This window comes from Temnothorax curvispinosus, unplaced genomic scaffold, assembly GCF_003070985.1.
Source record: "Temnothorax curvispinosus isolate PA1 unplaced genomic scaffold, ASM307098v1 QBEX01000305.1, whole genome shotgun sequence".
Taxonomy (NCBI): Eukaryota; Metazoa; Arthropoda; class Insecta; order Hymenoptera; family Formicidae; genus Temnothorax; species Temnothorax curvispinosus.
Window position 1 is genome coordinate 96,770 of NW_020210085.1, and position 20,062 is coordinate 116,831.

A 20,062-nucleotide genomic window follows, 5' to 3' on the forward strand; every position below is an offset into this window, starting at 1 on the left:
AAAAAGCATGCGCGAGCACGTGTGAGTTCACGTGGATTGTTGCTATACGTTGATTAAATCTTGTTTTTGATATATTATACAAAAGTTTGTACGGCGGTAAGTACTAGAATATTTATAATGAGATCGTGCTTGTAAAAATGTTATAACGATGAAATAACGTTTATCTTTTTTTTTTTATATATCTAGCGCTGCAGTCGATGGTTAGGTTAGGTTATGACAAGTATAACACTTCAAATACATGTTAAAACTGAAATAGCACGAACGTAGCGTGTCCTGCTTAAGGTTTTTAATACGATAAATGGTATTCGTACGCAAAACTGTTATACAAAATGGTTAAGGTTAAGAAAAAGAACTTGTCCGAGTCTGTGCAACAGAGAAACAAGAAACAGCTAAATCCGTTTGAGGTGCATATTAATAGAGACAAGCAGAAAGTATTGGGTCGGAAGAGTAAAAATGATCGTGGACTTCCGGGAGTTTCGAGAGCAAAGGCTATCAACAGACGTAAGCAAAGCCTTCTTCAAGAATATAAATTACAAAATAAAGACAATGTTTTCTTAGACAAACGTATTGGTGAACGAACGTGCGCTATGAGCACAGAAGATAAGGCGATAGCAAGGTTTGCCACGGAACGCATGAAAGCATATAAAAAGGAGAGCATTTTTAATTTGAATGATGAAGTATTGACACATAGAGGACAGACTCTTGAAGAGATCGAAAAATTTGACGATCCTAGGAGCGACGATGACGTTAGCGACAGCGAAAATATTAGCGGCAAGCTGGATAAAAATTTTGTGGAGGAAGCTCACTTTGGTGGAGGAACTTTATCGAAAACAGATTCCGCATTATCCAGAAAGGATTTAATCGATCAGCTGATTGCAGAGTCGAAAAAGCGGAAGGCAGAGAAACAAAAGATACGCGAGCAAACGATAGATCGCACAGAGAAACTTGATTCTGAATGGAGGGACCTCTTGCCCATTATGTCTGTTTCCAAAAAGTCTACGGAGGACATTGATGAAACGACGAAAGCTGATGCTTATGATATTGCTGTACGGCAATTAAAATTTGAAGCCAGAGGTACGCCGTCTGAGAAACTGAAATCAGAAGAACAGATTATTCAAGAAGAGAAAGAGAAATTAGAGAGACTTGAAGCTGATAGATTGGCAAGAATGAAAGGATTTATATGCGGTACTAGTAACCAGTATAAGCATAAATCTGCAGATGATCTCGAAGATGATTTTATAATGGAAACTATCGAAAATAATGATGATGTTAGTTCAGTTCGTGACACCGATAATATCAATACTGAAAGCAGTGATGAAGTTGATGACACGTTTGACGATGATGAGCAGAAAGGAAATAACGTGGGAGACGCTGCCGATGAAATGGTTAAAAACGTAAAAACGAGGGACGGTGATAATAAAAGGCAGGAAACATATTCTGAATCATCTAATGCCAAAGATGAATCCGATGCAGCGTTGAATGACAATAATTCAAAGATTGAAACGTTGTATGATGAAGAGTCCGAGGACGATTTTTCAGATTTAAAGATATCGTCTAGTGAAGATGAAGATGAAACGCAAGTTACCATTGCAAGCGAAAGTAACAAACATGTTACGTTTACTAATGATCTGACAAAAGATACTAAACAGGTAAATCAGTCGGATAAGATTTGTCCCAAATCAATACTAAAACAGAGTACGAGTACACATGTACAGACGTCATCTGACGAGAATGAAAAGCAGGATATCAGAAATGATCTCTTGAAGCGAAAAGAAATTATGGAAAAGGCACGAAAAGAATTACCTTATACATACGACGCTCCAGAAAATTTTGAGCAACTAGAAAAATGGTTAGAACCATATAATGCAGATTATCACGCAGTGGTCGTAGATCGTATTATAAAATGTAATCATTGGACATTAGATAATAGAAATAGAGAGAAGATGTCGAATTTATTTATATATTTATTGCAATATATAAACAACTGTGCCTGCGTGGAGAGTGCTGATGATTTAGTTAAATGTTTCCAAATCTTTGACAGGTATAAATGCGTTATACTTACTAGCTAAATATTACAAATGTATATTATAGTGCTTCGTATTTACATGTAACTTTTATTTCAGATTATGTCCTTATCTTTATGATCTAGCACATATGAATCCAGAGAATGCTAAAACCTGCATACAAGAGGTGATCAAGGAGAAACATAATGAATTTGAAAAAAATAAGACAAGATATCCTGACATGGATACGGTAAGATTATATAAGACATCTTCACGCACGTACAATTTTTTATTAGCAGATATATGATATTACATATTTGTGTGTACCTGACACGTGTGTATGTGTGTTTAAAAGGACAAAAGAAGAGATCAGTATTTAGAGCATATCTATATATGTTTTAAATACTGGATTTCTTGTTTTGTGCTAAATTTATTTTATTTAGGACGTGCAATATATTGCCAAATATACAAAATAAATTTAAACGTAATAGTCTATGATATATTATATTCCAGTTCACATTTATATGTATAATACGTGTGTAATATACTATAATTAAGTAGAGAAGAAGAGAAGGATAAAAATAATATATATGTTAAAATATTATAATTATCATACGTATATATTGAAGAAAATTATATTAAGTAATTAAAGGCTGATTTATGATGGCCGTAACCGTTGATTTAAGTCGTAAGCCCTAAGAACGTGACCACGCACAGTCGAATATTCGAGAAGAATAATCACGTGTGCGTGGTCACGTTTTTAGAGCTTACGGCTTAAATCAACGGTTACAGCCATCATAAATCAGCCTTAATAGAATGAATGTAAGAAATATGTATGTGTATCTACACATATATCTATTTATATATTTTTATATATTTTTCAGCTTATATTTTTTAAGTTGGTATCTTTGTTGTTTCCAACATCTGACTTTAGGCATCCTGTTGTTACTCCTTGTTTAGTATTTATGTCAGAAATATTGTTAAAAGCTCGCATTAGGACGTACCGGAGCGATATTTCAAAAGGTCTTTTCATATGTACCCTTATTTTAGAAGTGAGTATATCCGATTTTATTTATATTCCGTATTGCAATGCAAAATTGAGATGCAAGTGCATGCAAATGTTTTAATCATTTCTTTAAATTGCAGTATACAATGCTAAGCAAGCGATTCGCACCGTCCGTAATTAATTTCTTACGAGGCATCATTTACACAGCGACACCCACAGATTTAACACAAAAAATGAAAGTTATTCCACCATTCAAGCGTGCGTGTAAAGCTCTAGTGATCAGTAAAACCAAAAATACACGTGATCCAAAAGGCGTACATATGTTTGCAAATGATTTAATTCACGAGGACGTAGATGATAAATTTAGAATAAGAGCTTTACTGACTGCAGTCAATTTGCTTATCGAATTTAAAAACCAGCTCCAAGAATTAGAAGCGGTATATCCAATATTTGAGCACATTTTTCAATTATTAAAAATAAACAAATTCAAACAGTATCCACCAAACGTAAGAGATCATATAAAAGGACTGCGTAACGAACTCGACGTTCTACGAAATAAGAAATTGGAATACATTGTGCTTGAGAAGAAAAGGCCAAAACCTTTAAAAACATACGAGCCAAAAATAATGCCAGTGTAACTATTATATATTTTATCTTTTATCTAATTTACAATTTCATGAATTTAAAAAGTTTATGAAATTATAATTTATTTTATACAATATATATACCTATATTTGTGTGTATTAAAATATTTATTTTTTATAATACAATATGATATACGATATTATTTTTCAAGTATTATCTTTTTGCAGATATGATGGAAAACGACATAAATCTATGTCAAAAGAAAAAGCAGAAAAAGAAAAATTATTGCATAAGTATAAGAGGGAATTTAAGGGCGCACGTCGTGAAATAAGAAGAGATCGCGACTTCTTAGCCAAAGTACAAATCGGACAGCAAATTAAGAGCGACGTTGAACGTAAACGTAAAGTGAAAGAAATTTTTGGCGAGGCTGCTATGCAGCAAAGCGAGCTTAAGAAAATAAAAAAGAAAAAATAATTTCGAAAGAGTAGAAATATGATACAAAATTTTAAATATTGTAAATAAATTTTTTAGTGTATATGTGTATTCATGCCGTACAGTGTTTCACTTTTCATTGAAAATCTGATTTTAATTTTACAAAGACTTATTTGATATTAAAGGAAACTACGAGAAGTGATATATCCTTCAATTTTTCTCCTGGAAAAAAAATCCAAAGTAATCTATCATTAAATGATAACAATCAAAATAAGGATGTTTCGCGCGAATGCGCGCATATGCGGAAAAAAAAGGAAAAACAGTATGATAATGTCCCTACAAATCAAATTAGTGCAACGTATCGTTATTTCTAACAGATCTATTCTTCGTGGCTGCAATACGTTGAACTTTTTATACACTACGAATTTTACATTTGCTTAACTTTGTAGTCGCAAAAAATCCTTTTTTTTTGTGAGGTGGGGGATATACATCTTTTGTATCGAGCAATAAAAGGAACCTGTTGACAAAACTTCCCAATATTTATATAATTTTATATTTATATATATTTATAATTTTATTACATGGTTTAATATAATTATATAATATTTGTAATTTTATATTTTTTCTTATTTTTCGATGCATTATAGATAACTAAACTTGCCTCTATTAATTTTTATTAAATTTATATTATTTTGATGTTACAATGAGCTAGAAGCTAGATAGACCAAGAAAGAGACGGGAGGGAGGGGGGAGAGAGAGAGAGAGAGTTGAAAAAAGGAGAAGTGGAAAAGAAGTTTAAGCCCCTTGCACACGAGGCGATAGCGACAGCGAGACAAAGTTGCCGACAAAGGTATAGCTATATCGCCTCGTGTGCAAGGGGCTTTAGACTTTTAGACCTAACCTCACTTTGCGCATGCGCACTCCGAGTACTCCGACACACATCCAAAAAGGTGCCGACTGCCGACAGTGCCGAGTGACCGAGTGCCGACGTGCTTACTGCTTGGTGCTACTGCTGCAGGCAGCCTGCAGATGTACGCGCGATTAGATCCGGCTGACGGCTGACGGCTGACGGCTCCAGAGAGTGGTCATTCAAAATCCGTGGTCGAGTCGAGATCGTGTGCGCGGGCGGAGCGGAGTGAGCGGACGGTTCAGAACCAGAACGGAGTTTTATAGAACCCGGAATGAGTGTCGAGTGTCGTTTAATCCTGTCGATCTAGTCCTAAGAAGTCGGATCTTACTCGTGTCTCTTGTGTCACGCGCGCGCGAGGTCTCGTACAAAGAGCTCTTCTCTTTCTCGGTTCTCCTCCTCTGTCACTCTCTTTTTCGCACCGTATAATAATATATCTAAGAATCGAGTAAAAATGCCTGTCTTCCATACCAAGACTATCGAGAGTATCCTCGAACCAGTGGCTCAGCAGGTACGTGAAATGTCATTTCTCGTTACCGTCGCGCGTCGTAGGCTGTGGTCCTTCTTTTCCTTCTTTCTTCATTGAAAGAAAAGAGAAGAGGAATGCTTCGAAGCATTTGTAGCGTCAAGTGGACCGCAGCCATAAACATGTTCAACGTTAATTCGATTAACCGCGAAAACTAGCTCTATTTACGTGTAACTGTAAATAAAAAGATGCAGACAAGAAGTCTGGAAAAATGCGATACGGTTTCTCGTTGACGACGCGCGAGACAGACTAACATTTTTTATATCTACTACATAACTACATGGCTTGCATTCCTGTCTTATTAGCTCAAGGCTTATCGCGACCGTCTACCGCTTGAACTTGTTTATTCGCCGCGCGAAAGTTGCGCGTAAAGTTCGATCGACACGATGAAAATGAGCGTTTTTCAGCGAGGCGGATAATACGAGCTTGTATATTTTGACACCAGTCGTATTTACAGCTATAGTGTAACCCCGTTGTGTTTCATCTAAAACGCTAGGCTTTTTATAGAACCATGACATCATACCCCGTATATAGAACAGGGCTGCTACGGCTGCTATATCCATCTTTTTCTCAGGCATATCGCACCAGTTTCTAAAATGAAACTTAATCTCTTTGGCCGAGGCCCGAGGCTTTGGGGAAAATCCTCCCTACGTGCCTCCGTTTCCACCACGTCCACCTGTCCAAATAAGGACATATGTCGGCATGACTGGCATATGTATATACTGTATAGTATCACATCGTCCCACGCGTACGTTCGCACATATTAGAATATTAATGAACCACAACTCACGTTTCATATCCCAATATATATGAATATGAATATATGCATGCATATGCATTTTTATACGAAGCGGCAACACGCAACGTTTCTTTTTTACTTTTTTTTTTTTTATAATAATTTTTACAGCACCTACGATTTCTTTCTAATATAATGAAACGATGGAACAGAGTTTCTGATCTTCGTATCACACGTATACGTGGTTGATTATACGAGTATATAAGTTACATATTAAGTTTTTTTTACGGTATAATATAGACACACGAGTATACTATAATTATATTTTATTTTACTGACACGGACAACTATAACGTGGCGCTAGTTTTTTATATTAAACTTTTTTACGGGCGGGGGAGCTGTGTACACGTGACATTGTTTTTCACCTTTTTTTAAAGAGATATATATTTTTCTACGGATACGTAATCACAAGTATGATACAAGTTAACGTTGAAAGCTAATTTTCGATTTCTCAGTTATAAGTTATATATATTATACGTACTTTAAATGGAAAATCTCTAGGATATCGTGTTAAAAAGGCTGATATTTTAATAATGATTTTATATAACACACATGTATAAAATTGTTAAGTAATAAATATATATGTACGAATATATGATAACAGTAACTTATATATTTTACACACACGCGCGCGCGCGCGCGCGCACAAATATTAAAAAATATTGCAAACTTTACTGCTTTTGAATAATATATATTTTGAATACGTGTCGTGATACGCAAGATTTACGCGAAAAAGCTAATATTATTTGATTTGTATTTTTTGACGGAACGTGAAACTGAATCAAAGTAATTGAAAGGACTTTGAAGAAAGACTGAACTCTGTCAATATATGTTAACGTACACGGCACAACTGCAAAAAGTATTTATTAGAAATGTGACGTTTCATAAATATTTATATTAAATAATTATGAGATTTATGCAGAGAATGTGCGATTTTATTTATGTTCAAGTTTACATGTTATATTATTTACATAACGTAACAGTTACGTAAAACATTTATACATTTTTATCTCTCTAAACTACCTAACGTAATACTCATTCAAAAAACTGTCTTAATACGTACGTACATTATATTTCTGTCTATTTCTATTATGTTCTCTGTATATAGGTATCGAGACTTGTTATTTTACATGAAGAAGCTGAGGATGGAAATGCGATGCCAGATCTGGGAAGGCCTGTACAGGCCGTTAGCATGGCTGTAACTAATCTTGTGAAAGTAAGTGTTTATACTGGACACGTTAATAAATAGTTAAATACTGGAAATATTATTGACTATGCTACATTTTATTTACAAGGGGACAACCTGCACGCCTTGATAACGTTTTAATATGTTACACAGTACACCCCATTCACCAATACAAGGTACTATCTATCCAATGTGCACGAGTTTATGACGTGTTTTAAAATTCTAGAAAATAAAGTTTATGTATACTATACGTATGTATTATATGGATATAAGAAAACGTAGTAGTGAATGGGGTATACTGCAACATATTTTACAAATTTAGTAAAATGTAAGGGATCACAAAGGGTTGTGAAGCGTTTTTCCGTATCTTACATATTTTCCGAGATTGCTCGGAGAACGTAAAACACCCTGTATATATACAATATTTATTTATTTACTTACAACTTTATTTTCTTATATTATTATAGTTTTCCAATAAGCAACGCAGCTGTCCGTAGTATGACAATATATTTGCAGCAGATTTGCTTAGATATTGCGCACGAGATCCGCGATATTCCGTGTTTGTATTATAAACTCGTATTTTGCTTTTTGCCGGGGCAGAGCCTGATGCCACGACAATCTCTGACAGCAGATTGTCGATAAAAACCGAGCAGACGCTGCCAAATCATTTCGTAAACATTTTAAATGGACGACACACCATTCAAATATATATAGTTACGAAACGACGCAACGTCTGCTCAGATCCTGCACGCTGCCATTTTATTCTGTTGGTAGATTTTGTTATATATTTATGTTGACATTCTATCGAAACCAAAATTTGTAGCAGACACTTTCAAAATCTGTTCTCAACAGATTTGACTATCCGCGGCGTATGTCTTACATTTATTTTACGTTGCAGGTTGGAAAAGAAACAATAAACTCATCCGACGATGCTTTACTTAAGCAAGACATGCCAGCAGCATTGCAACGCGTTGAAGGTGCTTCCCGTCTTCTGGAGGAAGCATCGGCCATGTTAAAGGAAGACCCATATTCTGGACCTGCTAGGTGAAACTTTATAAAACTTTTATATGAGACGATCATCGTAACGTCTCAAATGCCGCGAGCTCATAACGCGTGTTTGTTCTTTTAGAAAAAAGCTTATAGAAGGCTCGCGCGGTATTTTGCAAGGCACCAGTTCCTTACTTCTCTGTTTCGATGAAAGCGAAGTGCGAAAGATCATACGTGAATGCAAACGTGTACTCGATTATTTGGCTGTTACCGAAGTCATTGAGACGATGGAAGATCTGGTGCATTTTCTTAAGAATTTAAGCCCGTGCCTTAGTAAAGTGTCGAGAGAAGTAAGCGCTCGTGAAAAGGAGTTGACGCATCAAGTACATCGGGAGATATTGGTGCGCTGCTTGGAACAAGTGAGTGTTAGAAAGCTACATTTACATATATTTCGTATACCTATGTTTTATATGACGAACTTGAGATACTAATACTAGTAACGTGCACTTTCAGGTAAAAACACTTGCTCCAATTCTGATTTGTTCCATGAAGATTTTCATCCATATTATTTCACAAGGTGGGAAAGGCGCGGATGAAGCAGCAGAAAATCGCAACTATTTGTCTGGCAGAATGTCCGATGAATTGAATGAAATTATTCGGGTGCTGCAACTGACAACCTACGACGAAGAAGAATGGGATGCCGATCAATTAACCGTAAGTTACTTTGCATTTCGCTTCACGTGTGCGCGCGACTTGAATAATAAAAGAGTTTAATTTTTATATTTTATTACTGAATCTCAGGTACTGAAGAAGGCTCAAAGCGCCATAGAATCCAGGATACGAGCAGCTTACGATTGGTTGGACGACGGACTAGCTCTGAGAGGTGGCGTAGGTGAAAAAAGTCTTCGTCAGATCATAGAACAGGCATCGCGTTTAGCGGAGCGTTATCTACCTCCGTCACAGGCAGAGCCCATATCTAAACTGGCCTCACAGATAGTTACTATGACTGACGCTCTTTGCGAATTGCGCCAAAATGAGAAAGGTACGACGTTTGCGCTTCATATAATTTTATATCACGTCGATCACCCTATTGTAAAAATGTTACGTGTTTAAGGTGATGCTGTGGAGTTGTCTATAAGAGTATAGTGTGTATATGACACGTCCGAATTCGTGCGTATGTGTGCGTGCGATGTATGTGCTATAAATAGGTTGATAACATAGAAAATCGTAATTTTGTCAGTTATATACAGACGACTCCAGCATCGCACCTTAATACGGGAGACTTACGTTAGTTTAAATAACCGCATGTGTATCTCTATGAAGGCACTACACCCCAAGCGGAAGCCTTAGCACGCAGTATTAAAGAAAAGTTAAACGAGCTCCGCGGCTTGGTAGCGTCCGCTTTGGTAGCGGCGGATAAATCGGGGACCGCACAAACAGCGCACACGGTGGCAGGTCGATTGGAACAAGCGAATAAGTGGCTTCTGAATCCACAGCACGATGACAAGGGACTCGGTAAAAGGGCTATAGCTTTAATAATACACGAGGGAAAAAAGGTACGATGTAATAATTTCCCATTGTAATGAGCATTTCGGCCGTATTAAATATTTACTGCGTACATGATGTAAATATAGTAGCACATTATTATTGTTGATTTTTTATATACTTCAAATCAGTCGTATTCACTCTATAATGCTTAATATCTTCAATGCTGCGCATAGAAAGAATGAGCAACCTATAGCAAATGTGAGTCCGTAAATACATTTCGTTATTTTTTCAAGATATAACGTTTATCGACGTTATCGCTGAGAATTACACGTGGAACGTTTCGAGCATCACGGATTTTGTACGACACGTTGACTTTGATAACAGTACATTAATTCTTAACTGATAAATTTAGATGAGAGTGATTTCAGCGGGATTTTTTTAAATATTATTTGTATGTATTCTTACATATATAAAAAAATTGTGCTAATAAATAAATGTCAGGCAAAATTTTTTATGTTTGCTAGGCTTTAAGTTCAAATTCTAGAGTTTTTATTTGAAGTTTAGTTTAAATATACTTTTAATCTTATAAAAATAAATTTCTATGTATACAGGGTGTCCCATTTTAAATAACGATCTCAAACATCTATTGAACAATACATAAAAAAAAAAAAAAAAATGTTTCAGATAAAAGTTGGAGGGCTCAAAGAGGGCCAAAATAGATGATCTTATTAGATTTTGGGTCCGAGGTCCGAGTTGGGCCTGGATTTTGGGTTGGCCCCAGTAGGGCTCAAGTAAAATTTTTTAAATGGAAATTTCGATTTTTTTATCGTATCATCTCTTTCTACTAATTAATTTGAACAACTTTTGTCTGAAACATTTTTTTATTTGCCTAATACTTTTTGAGATATTTAAAGAAAATTTGGCAAACTTTTTCAATATTTTGGCTTACAATATTTCGATACGTGTTTGTTGGAGAGAAAAGTGGTAGAGGTACTTTTTGACTTAATTTCTCAAGAATATGCTGTTGCAATATAGTACCCCAACTTTTTTAAATACTTGTGTATACATGAAAGCTCTAAGGAAATGTATATATGTATATGTATATAGTATGTTTTTTACGCACGTACACTAACAAATATAACGATATCGATTTTAAATTATCCAAAGTTCTTTTATCGAGACAAAATTTGCAATGCTTGCGGCATTCCACGTCAATTATTTTTTTTGAAAATTTCGTATTTCTTCATGTTAACACCGACAATTTTATGTTCGGGAAATAGGTGGCCGAAGGCTTGCCGGGTATACACAAGGCGGAGATCTTGCAATTGTGCGATGAAGTGGACAACTTGTCTCATCAGCTCGCCGACCTCTGCGCTCACGGTCAAGGAAACACCCCGCGCGCTCAGGACATCGCGCGGCAGTTGTCTCACAAGCTCTACGAATTGAAGAACAGGATACAGCAAGCCGTTGTGTCTCGCGTCGTCGAGGATTTTATTGACATTACTACGCCCTTGAAGCAATTCACGGATGCTGTTTTAACTCCCGCAGGCACGCCGGGACGTGATCAGAATTTCAATGATAAGACATGCGCGCTGCAAACGTTCTCGAATAGAGCAGCAAAGACTGCGAGGATGGTCGCAGCTGGCGGTATGTAACGTCGTATATTTGACTTCGTACGAAAATATCATACGTATCTTAACATTAAATCCTTCAGAAATAAAAGATTCAGAGTTACTCGTATAATATAAGACAATCTTTTTTTTCTGGAAGAAACGTATCCCTCTTCTTTTGTTTTTCTTTTCTTTCTAAAAGATTAAATACGCCGCATTATTGCAGGAAGTGGAGGAAACAAGAAGCTGGCCGAGGCTCTGGCCGCCAGTGCCTCGCAAGTGGAATCCTTGACGCCGCAGCTGATTAACGCTGGACGGATTCGCATGACTTATCCGGATAGCAAGGCCGCGGACGAACATTTTGAAAATTTGCGGCAGCAATATGCGGAAACTATGCAACGGACACGGGCATTATGCGATGAGGCGACCAACAGCGGCGATTTTATTCGAACGTCCGAGGAGCAGATGCAGAAGCATTCGTTTCTCTGCGAAGAAGCGATTGCCAAAGCCCTACCGCAGAAGATGGTCGATAACACGGCGTCTATTGCGCGTCTCGCCAACCGAGTTATACTCGTGGCAAAGCAGGAGAGCGACAACAGTGAAGATCCCGCCTTTATACAAAGAGTAAATCACGCTACCGACGTTCTCCAAAGCAGTACGTACTGTTTATACGTATTTTTCAATTTTTTCGTGATTTTAATATAATTTTCAATATATAAAATTAGGATCATAAGATCAGAACATGAAAAAAGTAATACATTTTTGTAAAAATAAGTTTCACAAGTTTTACAAAATAAGTATGTACATACACATAAATCCTTATAACAGGCGTTTTTCATGATGGATGAGCATTATCGATATTTTTTTTTATGAAACCATAATATTTCTTTTTATTTGTCTCTACCTCTTCTCAAATTATTCTGCATAGAAAAACATTAGAAAAGTTGTTTTAAATACCTACTTCATTTTTATAAATTTTTGAGAGAGAGAGAGAGAGAGAGAGAGAGAGTAGGAAGGGGGGGAGAGAAAAAGAAAATGTAATTACGTAATACAAACATTATGGTTTATAATTTAAAAAAAATATATTGGCGATAACATTTTGTAAAAAATGCACGTTATAAAAAAAGTTGCATGCAAGTTACATTTTTCTCTTAATAATGTGAAATATTTGTTTTGAATTACAACTTTTTATCGAAAATTAATTAATTCAAATTTCGATCTACATGCTTAGAAAATAATATTGGTATCAAACATTCTGATTTTGGTTCAACAGAGAAAAATTAAAAGAACCAAAACTTATAAAACTTAAAGAAAGTGTTATTTACAGTTTTTCTATAATTAATTCTATAATAATCATCATAAGTAATTCTATAATAATCATTATATATATTCATCTAATAGGCGTCGCTCCAATGGTCCAAGATGCAAAACTGGTGGCAATGAACATTCATGATAACAATGCTGTATCGCGTTGGAGAGAAAATAATCGTGCAGTGCGTATCTCTTGTTTTGCTATTCCGCATATTCCACAAAAATTGATATACACAACGTGTATGTCTATATTTTATTACGGTATGTTTTTAGTTGTTAGCCAATGTTGGACAAGTTCGTAAAGCTATTGTAGTCCAGCCGGATTTGGTGCCTCTGGAAATGTCGCAGTTACATATTAACGATGGTAAGTTTATTTTTTATATTTAATACATATACGAAATATTTCTATGAAATGATAAATCTTTTTTAAAACAAGTAAAAACAAAATTGGTTTGGTAGTCATCTTTTAATAAAATTAATTGCACATTATTTTTATAGAAGAAGAAATGGTTTATTTTATGAAGAGTCATTATTTTTAATCATTATTTGTTAAATTTATTCTTTATAATAATTCGCTATATAGAATTATATAATTACATATAATTCTATGTGTTGTAAATATGTGGTAAGATATAGAGGAGCAAGTGGATTAAAACATTTTATTATCCTATAAATTTTTTATTTCTTTCTATGCAACTTGTGCATATTTATATTTATTGATTTAGCTCCATGGCTTAACACACATAATAAATATAAATATACACATAAAATAGTAATTTTCTTTTAGCTGTCAAATTTATATATATAATATTTAAATCTTTATTTGCTAAATCAAATCACACGTTGTGACATCAGTGTAATATTAATGAATCAAGTTTGCTGAATATATATCTTTTACAGATCAATTTCCAATCCGACATACGTATTCCAAAAATAAAGGTATCTGCAGTTTTCACGATGTGATTTATGCATGATTGTGTGCAATACAATTTTACATACGTATTTCATCTTCAAAGCTATATTGAAAAAAATGATAAAGACTGAATTATATCCTATAATTTAATATAGTATTGTAAACAAATGTGTGTGTGTGTATGTATTTATAATATTTGTGTATGTGTGCGTGCATAAACACATACAAACACACATGCACACACATTTGCTATGTAACATTTTATATTGCATTTGATAAAATTGCATTAACATCATTGCATTGATATTCTCTCACATATTATGTAAAATGCAGATCAGAGTAATAATAATTGAAAATTTAGATTTATTAATTATCAGATTGTAATATTAACTATATATATATTTGCTCCGCGTAGTAGAGAACCCCGATATTTTGTACCAAGAATTGGCTTCTGACAACGAGTTTGACAAATCGATTCACGACGGAGGTACGTGATGATGATGATAACACATTTGTCCCATAAATATTTAATATGTTTTTTTTTTTTTTAATGTTTTAACGTTTCCTTCCCCTGATATGAAGCATGCGACGAGTTGAAGATAAAAGTCATGTTTATATATATTTAAAAGCAAGACGTTATATGATTATAATAGGCAGAAAGAAGGCAGGGATATGATATATTTTTTAATCAAGTGATCACGTATGAGGCAAACAAATTTTATTATACATTTGCATAAGCTTAAAATATATTCGACATAAATTTATATCCTATTTAATAAATCAACGTGCATTTTGCTCTTACGTGCATATACAATCTTCACAATATTTCACAGCGATTCATGATTGTTATAATTTTTTTGTGGGTAGTATTAACATTTTTATTAATTTGTAATTTATTTTATTCTCTTGTATTTGAATACTATATCATTATTTCATAATTATGATATGTGGAAAAATTATTTAATGATAGCCCATTGGGATGTAAAGTATTGTCTCAAATAATTATTTAGTTTTGCATTCAAAAGCAGCATGATGCTAACATAATAACTTAATGTATTGATTTATAAATAAGTTCCGCTATAGATTAGTATTGAATCTTTTCTTTTTTCTGAGAAACCAGTATTATCCATGTTATCTACGTATTTTATCTGTTGCAAGTAGTTAAGAATGTATCATTTGCGAATCAGTACTTTACTGTTATAACATTTTTTAAATATAAAAATTCAGTTTTTTTAAATAAAATAAAACTTATTTATGAATCAACTCAATATATAATTACATGCATGTAGGAACATTTTCTACGAAATTTGTATTATATTTTAATGTACGGCGTTTTTGCTTTTAATGCTACATGGCGTGCCAGGTTATTACGATTATAACATCGACGATGGTAATTATTTAAACGTGTTTGCATTCTTATAATGGCATTCTTATGATTAATCAGGTTTTTTTTTTTTTTTCCATTAATAACATGGTATATAAGGAATCCGTGAAATAATTGTTTTATTAAGCTTATAACAAATAGTAATATTATTTTAAACATTGTAAATCTCTCGACGTTGCAAGTTCGTATATATTTACAAGTTTATCTATTTTTTAGATTTTTATATATTTTGAAGGAAATTTTTTTTTCTACATAAGAAAGAAAGAAACATCAGCGATTATGTTATCAAATTTTGTATTTACATTATTTAAATGCTGTATTTATTCATCATTACGTAGAAGTGGCACCTCCTCGTCCACCTTTGCCTGGAAGCACGATCCCACCTCCGAGACCTCCTCCTCCCGAGACGGACGACGAGGAAGAAATGTTTATGCATGCTCCTCAACCTAATCAACCAATAATGGTAAGAGAAATGTTGGATTATTCTAATGTATTTCGTGTCTAAAAATCACGTAAAATTACATAACAAAATCATGTGCGTGAAAAGGAGGATTACATTATGAAATTTGTTATACAGATGGCCGCCCATGGTTTACATCAAGAAGTACGACAGTGGTCCAGCAAGGACAACGAAATTATTGCCGCAGCGAAGAAAATGGCTATTTTAATGGGCAGACTATCGGGATTAGTTAGGGGCGAAGGTGGTAACAAGCGGGATCTTATCGCATGTGCCAAAGCTATAGCGGAAGCTTCCCAGGAAGTGACTCGTCTTGCGAAGGAGCTTGCTAGGGAATGTACTGATAAACGTATTCGAACGGTTTGTACATTATTGCTGATTACATTGATATCGCATTGAAATAATATTATTTATTTCAATTTATGTATATAGTAAATTCTGTGTAATTTCATACTTGTAATAATTTTTTAGAATCTTCTTCAAGTTTGCGAGCGTATACCTACCATTGGAACGCAATTGAAGATACTGTCTACAGTAAAAGCCACCATGCTCGGAGCACAAGGTACAGTTTGCGTTCTCTTTTGCATATGTTTATGTATTGATTATATTCAATGACAGATCATGATCTCGCCGGTCTACGTAACTATTAAGGAATATTTATTAGTAACCCTAGGATGATATAATCTCTCTATGAAACATTGATTAATGAAAAAAGGAATCATTACGTAATTAATGAAAAAATTAAATTGTTTGTACGTAGAGACACTTCCGACCTGGGAAGAGCTGATGCTTTATGGTAAAGAAGTTGTGTAAACTTGCTTGATGTTAGCTTTATTTCTTTCTCTTTCGATGTTGTTTCTTTTATTCCATTTAAAGATTTGATTCTCATTCAATATACACAGCATTTAAAACACAGCATGCGTCCTCTACTTTTTCCTCGAAAAAGAATACAAAAAAGTGATGTACTATCATCCAATGTTGAATATGACCTTTTATATTGTGTAATATTAGACGACAAATTCTATTCTAATACAATATTCTAATACACTTCATTAATCTAGCGGTCTATGAGAGAAATAGGTTAATAATATGGTTTTGGTATTTTAATTTACATTTTAAATGGTATGCTGTTGGTATGCGTCTGCTCATCGTGGTGTAGATGAATTGATTGGCTGCAGTAAGTGGATCATAAAATTTGTAGCAATTTTTAGATAGCAAATTTATTCCATATAGTACCATCTAGATTTTCTATATGTATAGAACGATTATGGCACGTTGAATAGAAAATCATCCGTGTAGTCAATAATTAAAAAAATATGTTAAAGAAAAAAGTTAACGAATGTAACAAGGTCTACGTTTCTGATGTTTTTTCTTCGAAATAACATGCACTCATGCACTCGCAACGTACACACGTGCATTTCTTCGTTAAGTAAAAATATAGTTCTGTTTTGATAAGTCTACCTTTCTTATCATTCTACGTGTCAAAAAAGAATAGATAAGATTAAAGATAAAAAGATAAGATTATCGAAAATAAATAGTTTGCAACAAATATTTTATGTTTTATACAATCTTGATACAATTTTGATGAAATATGAAAATATCCCGTAAAGCATACGATTCTTTTTATTATTTTATATATTAAGATTATCGGAAAGTGTGAATGCTCTTTATGAGATATTTCATATTTTATACATATATCTGAACTATATTTTATACAGTATTTGGATAGAACATGAAATATTTCGAAAACTACATCCTCTTGTGGCCAGTTAAGTCGGTGTACGTGAAATCGGTGTATCCTCTTCTTTTCGACGATCTTGTTTTCATATTTTTACATACATGACTGCACATTGCAGATGCATTTTTGGGAAGAAGAAAATGACACTGTTAAAAGTTTTATTTCAATATATTATTCAACTTGTTTCTCTATCATGTTTTTCTTTATCGTCAACCATAAAAGAGATAGACCTTGTTTAAATTTCTAGAATCATCCGGTACACATTAAATATAATATATATTATGTTTCATTCCAATATACATTTCGTCATTATCAAATAGTACAAATAGTATATAATTTATGATTTATCATTCGTATATTAATTATTAATATATAGTTATTATAGTAAACAGATTAATTTATTTGAAATTCAAGTGATTTATATTATTTTCATGAAAGCTTTCTTTCAGTAATCATCTCATTCTCACGCTCTATTTCGAAATAACGATCGATATCGTCCTTATACCTATGCATGCATTTATACGTACGTATACTATAGCTCGCATGTTTCTAAGATTTTTAAAAAGTTCTCGGTTTGGAGAATTTAAATTCTTAAGATACAATAAAAAATAGCGGAATCACGTTTTCTCTAGAGTTGTATGTACATACATTAAATATATTTTAGACATTTATATAGATATTAGTTTAAGAGAGATACGTGATCACATATGCTGCATGTGAATGATACACATTACTGTTTTACTGTAAATAAAACTCCTTTTCACTTTAGCACGTATAAGAAAATATTCGTCAATTCGGCTATTACATATAGTTTAGAATGAAATTATGTTTTTTTTTGTCTTATTGCATATTATCCTTTCATCTATTCCATTTGATGTTGATTACCATTTGATACTTTGGATAAAACATTGACCTAGTTTATATCGATCACTTGATAGGCGTATTAAATAGTAAATAACTAACAAATTTTGATTATTGGCTGACCAGCTCAAATATACTATTTAATACGCGTATCAAGAGATCGATGTAAACTAGACCATTATTATCAGTCCCCTATTACAAATATAATTTTATACGTAAGTGACTGTGGCAGAATGTGTAAGTTTTAGAGAAGTCTATGAGAGAATCTAACACTTTTGTAATGTGAATACAGGTACGGAAGAAGATCAGGAAGCGACAGATATGCTTGTCGGAAATGCCCAGAATCTCATGCAAAGCGTGAAAGAGACGGTACGTGCAGCGGAATGCGCCAGCATAAAGATTCGTACAGCTTCCGGTATAAAACTGCGCTGGGTACGTCGTCAGCCGTGGTATCAATATTAAATAATACAAGAATATGGTTTTTCAAGAGAAGAACACATGCAAGTGCTTAGTATACACACACACACACACACACCCACACACACTAGTTTTACACACACAGCGTATTAATATACATACATAGGGTGTTTCTTAAGTACAAAAAATTGAAGGAAATGTTCCATGGCTTATTTTAGGAAGAAAAGGTCCTATAAACAAATGCCCTAAACTGCTTCGTCTTCAAAATACAGGATGTCAAAGTTGTGAAAAAAAAGAAAAATGAAAATTTTGAAAATCTGGAAAACGTTTAAAGATATTTTATTCAAATTTGGTATGCGTACATGGGGTATTAAGAACCATTTTTCAGTACCAATAAAACATTTTTAGATTTACCAGGGGCTTGCGTCTTTGACACGGTGTTTTTTGAAAACGAAGCAGTTTAGAGCATATGTTTATAGGATCCCTTTTGCTTCCTAAAACAATCCACGGAATATTCCCTTCAATTTTTTGTACTTACTTAAGAAACTCCCTGTATATTAGTGGAATTTTTTAAATATAATTTTAATTAGGAATAAATTAATGATATATATCTCTACATAAATTGCAAATACTAATTATGTGTTATATATATTATGTTTAATAGATTTTTAAAACTAATTTATTTCTTTTGTCAATTTACTTTTGCTCGTTAACTCAGATTTTTTATGGAAATGTTTCAAAGCGACATAATATGTATTATAGTCATCTATACTATCTAAAACGCGCAATCTTCTGTAGATAAATAAGCAGCAATAATCAGAGCACGAAGCAGAATAATGCTTATTCTTTGTTATTTATAATTTTATAACACTCGATTTATTTTTTATGAAAACTAATCTTTGATCTCCTAGTTAATTATTTTGGAATGATCTTTAGTTTAAGATATCGCATTAAAAAGGCTAATACTTAAATAACAGTAATTTTGTATAACGTATAGATATATATAAAATTGTAAAATAACATATTGTATATACATATATACATGATGGTGTCCCAAAGTCGAGGATATGTACAAGACGTGTGATTCTTTATGCTAAAAGAAACAAATTTTTTCTTTAGCAAACGTGCGTCTGACAAGTTTTTGCAGGAGAGCTGGTTAAAGTTAACGAATGAGCGCTCTCGCGCCTATGTGGCGCTCAATAATGCGATTCTGTAACTCGTTATGTGTTTATAACGACAGTTGCGCAGGTATACTATATAATAAAAAAGCTGCACAACTGTCGTTATGAGCACATAACGACGCATAACGAGTTACAGAATCGCACTACAGAGCCGGCGCGCACTCTTTAGTGGCTCATTTGTTAACTTTAACCCGCTCTCATGCAAAAATTACTTGTCAGACGCACGTTTGCTAAAGGAAAAAACTGTTTCTTTTAGCATAAAGAATCGCTTGCT

The 20,062-nt window shown here is 33.7% G+C and overlaps 2 protein-coding genes across 7 annotated transcripts; both read left to right on the forward strand.

Annotated features, from left to right (window-relative positions):
- The first annotated feature begins 3 nt into the window (after positions 1–3).
- Positions 4–4,553, forward strand: LOC112452589 (nucleolar protein 14 homolog). Its single transcript, XM_025012876.1, has 6 exons — positions 4–96; positions 187–2,041; positions 2,124–2,253; positions 2,888–3,055; positions 3,150–3,643; positions 3,822–4,553. The coding sequence occupies exons 2-6, from the start codon at positions 330–332 to the stop codon at positions 4,066–4,068; spliced, it is 2,751 nt and encodes a 916-aa protein (XP_024868644.1). The 5' UTR covers positions 4–96; positions 187–329; the 3' UTR covers positions 4,069–4,553.
- An 834-nt stretch (positions 4,554–5,387) lies between these two features.
- LOC112453559 (vinculin) lies at positions 5,388–18,902 on the forward strand. Of its 6 annotated transcripts, XM_025014365.1 has the most exons (19): positions 5,388–5,444; positions 7,364–7,471; positions 8,340–8,485; positions 8,571–8,847; positions 8,942–9,142; positions 9,230–9,470; positions 9,752–9,984; positions 11,197–11,563; positions 11,753–12,181; positions 12,928–13,019; positions 13,111–13,201; positions 13,738–13,776; positions 14,166–14,237; positions 15,114–15,140; positions 15,473–15,597; positions 15,712–15,951; positions 16,063–16,153; positions 16,352–16,387; positions 18,483–18,902. In XM_025014365.1, exons 1-19 carry the CDS (start codon positions 5,388–5,390, stop codon positions 18,650–18,652), a joined length of 3,042 nt encoding a protein of 1,013 aa, XP_024870133.1. In that variant the 3' UTR covers positions 18,653–18,902. The 6 variants fall into 6 exon arrangements, with proteins under 6 accessions (XP_024870133.1, XP_024870150.1, XP_024870142.1 ...); XM_025014382.1 differs by lacking the exon at positions 16,352–16,387; XM_025014374.1 differs by lacking the exon at positions 15,114–15,140.
- The last annotated feature ends 1,160 nt before the right edge of the window (positions 18,903–20,062 follow it).

Bases quoted from the DNA above. Each gene is read 5' to 3' on its own strand.
- LOC112453559 (XM_025014365.1), top strand. From the start codon at position 5,388: ATGCCTGTCTTCCATACCAAGACTATCGAGAGTATCCTCGAACCAGTG. The intron at 5,445-7,363 runs GTACGTGAAATG...CTCTGTATATAG, and splicing joins TCGAACCAGTGGCTCAGCAG to GTATCGAGACTTGTTATTTT. The intron at 9,985-11,196 runs GTACGATGTAAT...TTCGGGAAATAG, and splicing joins TAATACACGAGGGAAAAAAG to GTGGCCGAAGGCTTGCCGGG.
- LOC112452589 (XM_025012876.1), top strand. From the start codon at position 330: ATGGTTAAGGTTAAGAAAAAGAACTTGTCCGAGTCTGTGCAACAGAGA. The intron at 2,042-2,123 runs GTATAAATGCGT...CTTTTATTTCAG, and splicing joins TGTTTCCAAATCTTTGACAG to ATTATGTCCTTATCTTTATG. The intron at 3,644-3,821 runs GTAACTATTATA...ATCTTTTTGCAG, and splicing joins GAGCCAAAAATAATGCCAGT to ATATGATGGAAAACGACATA.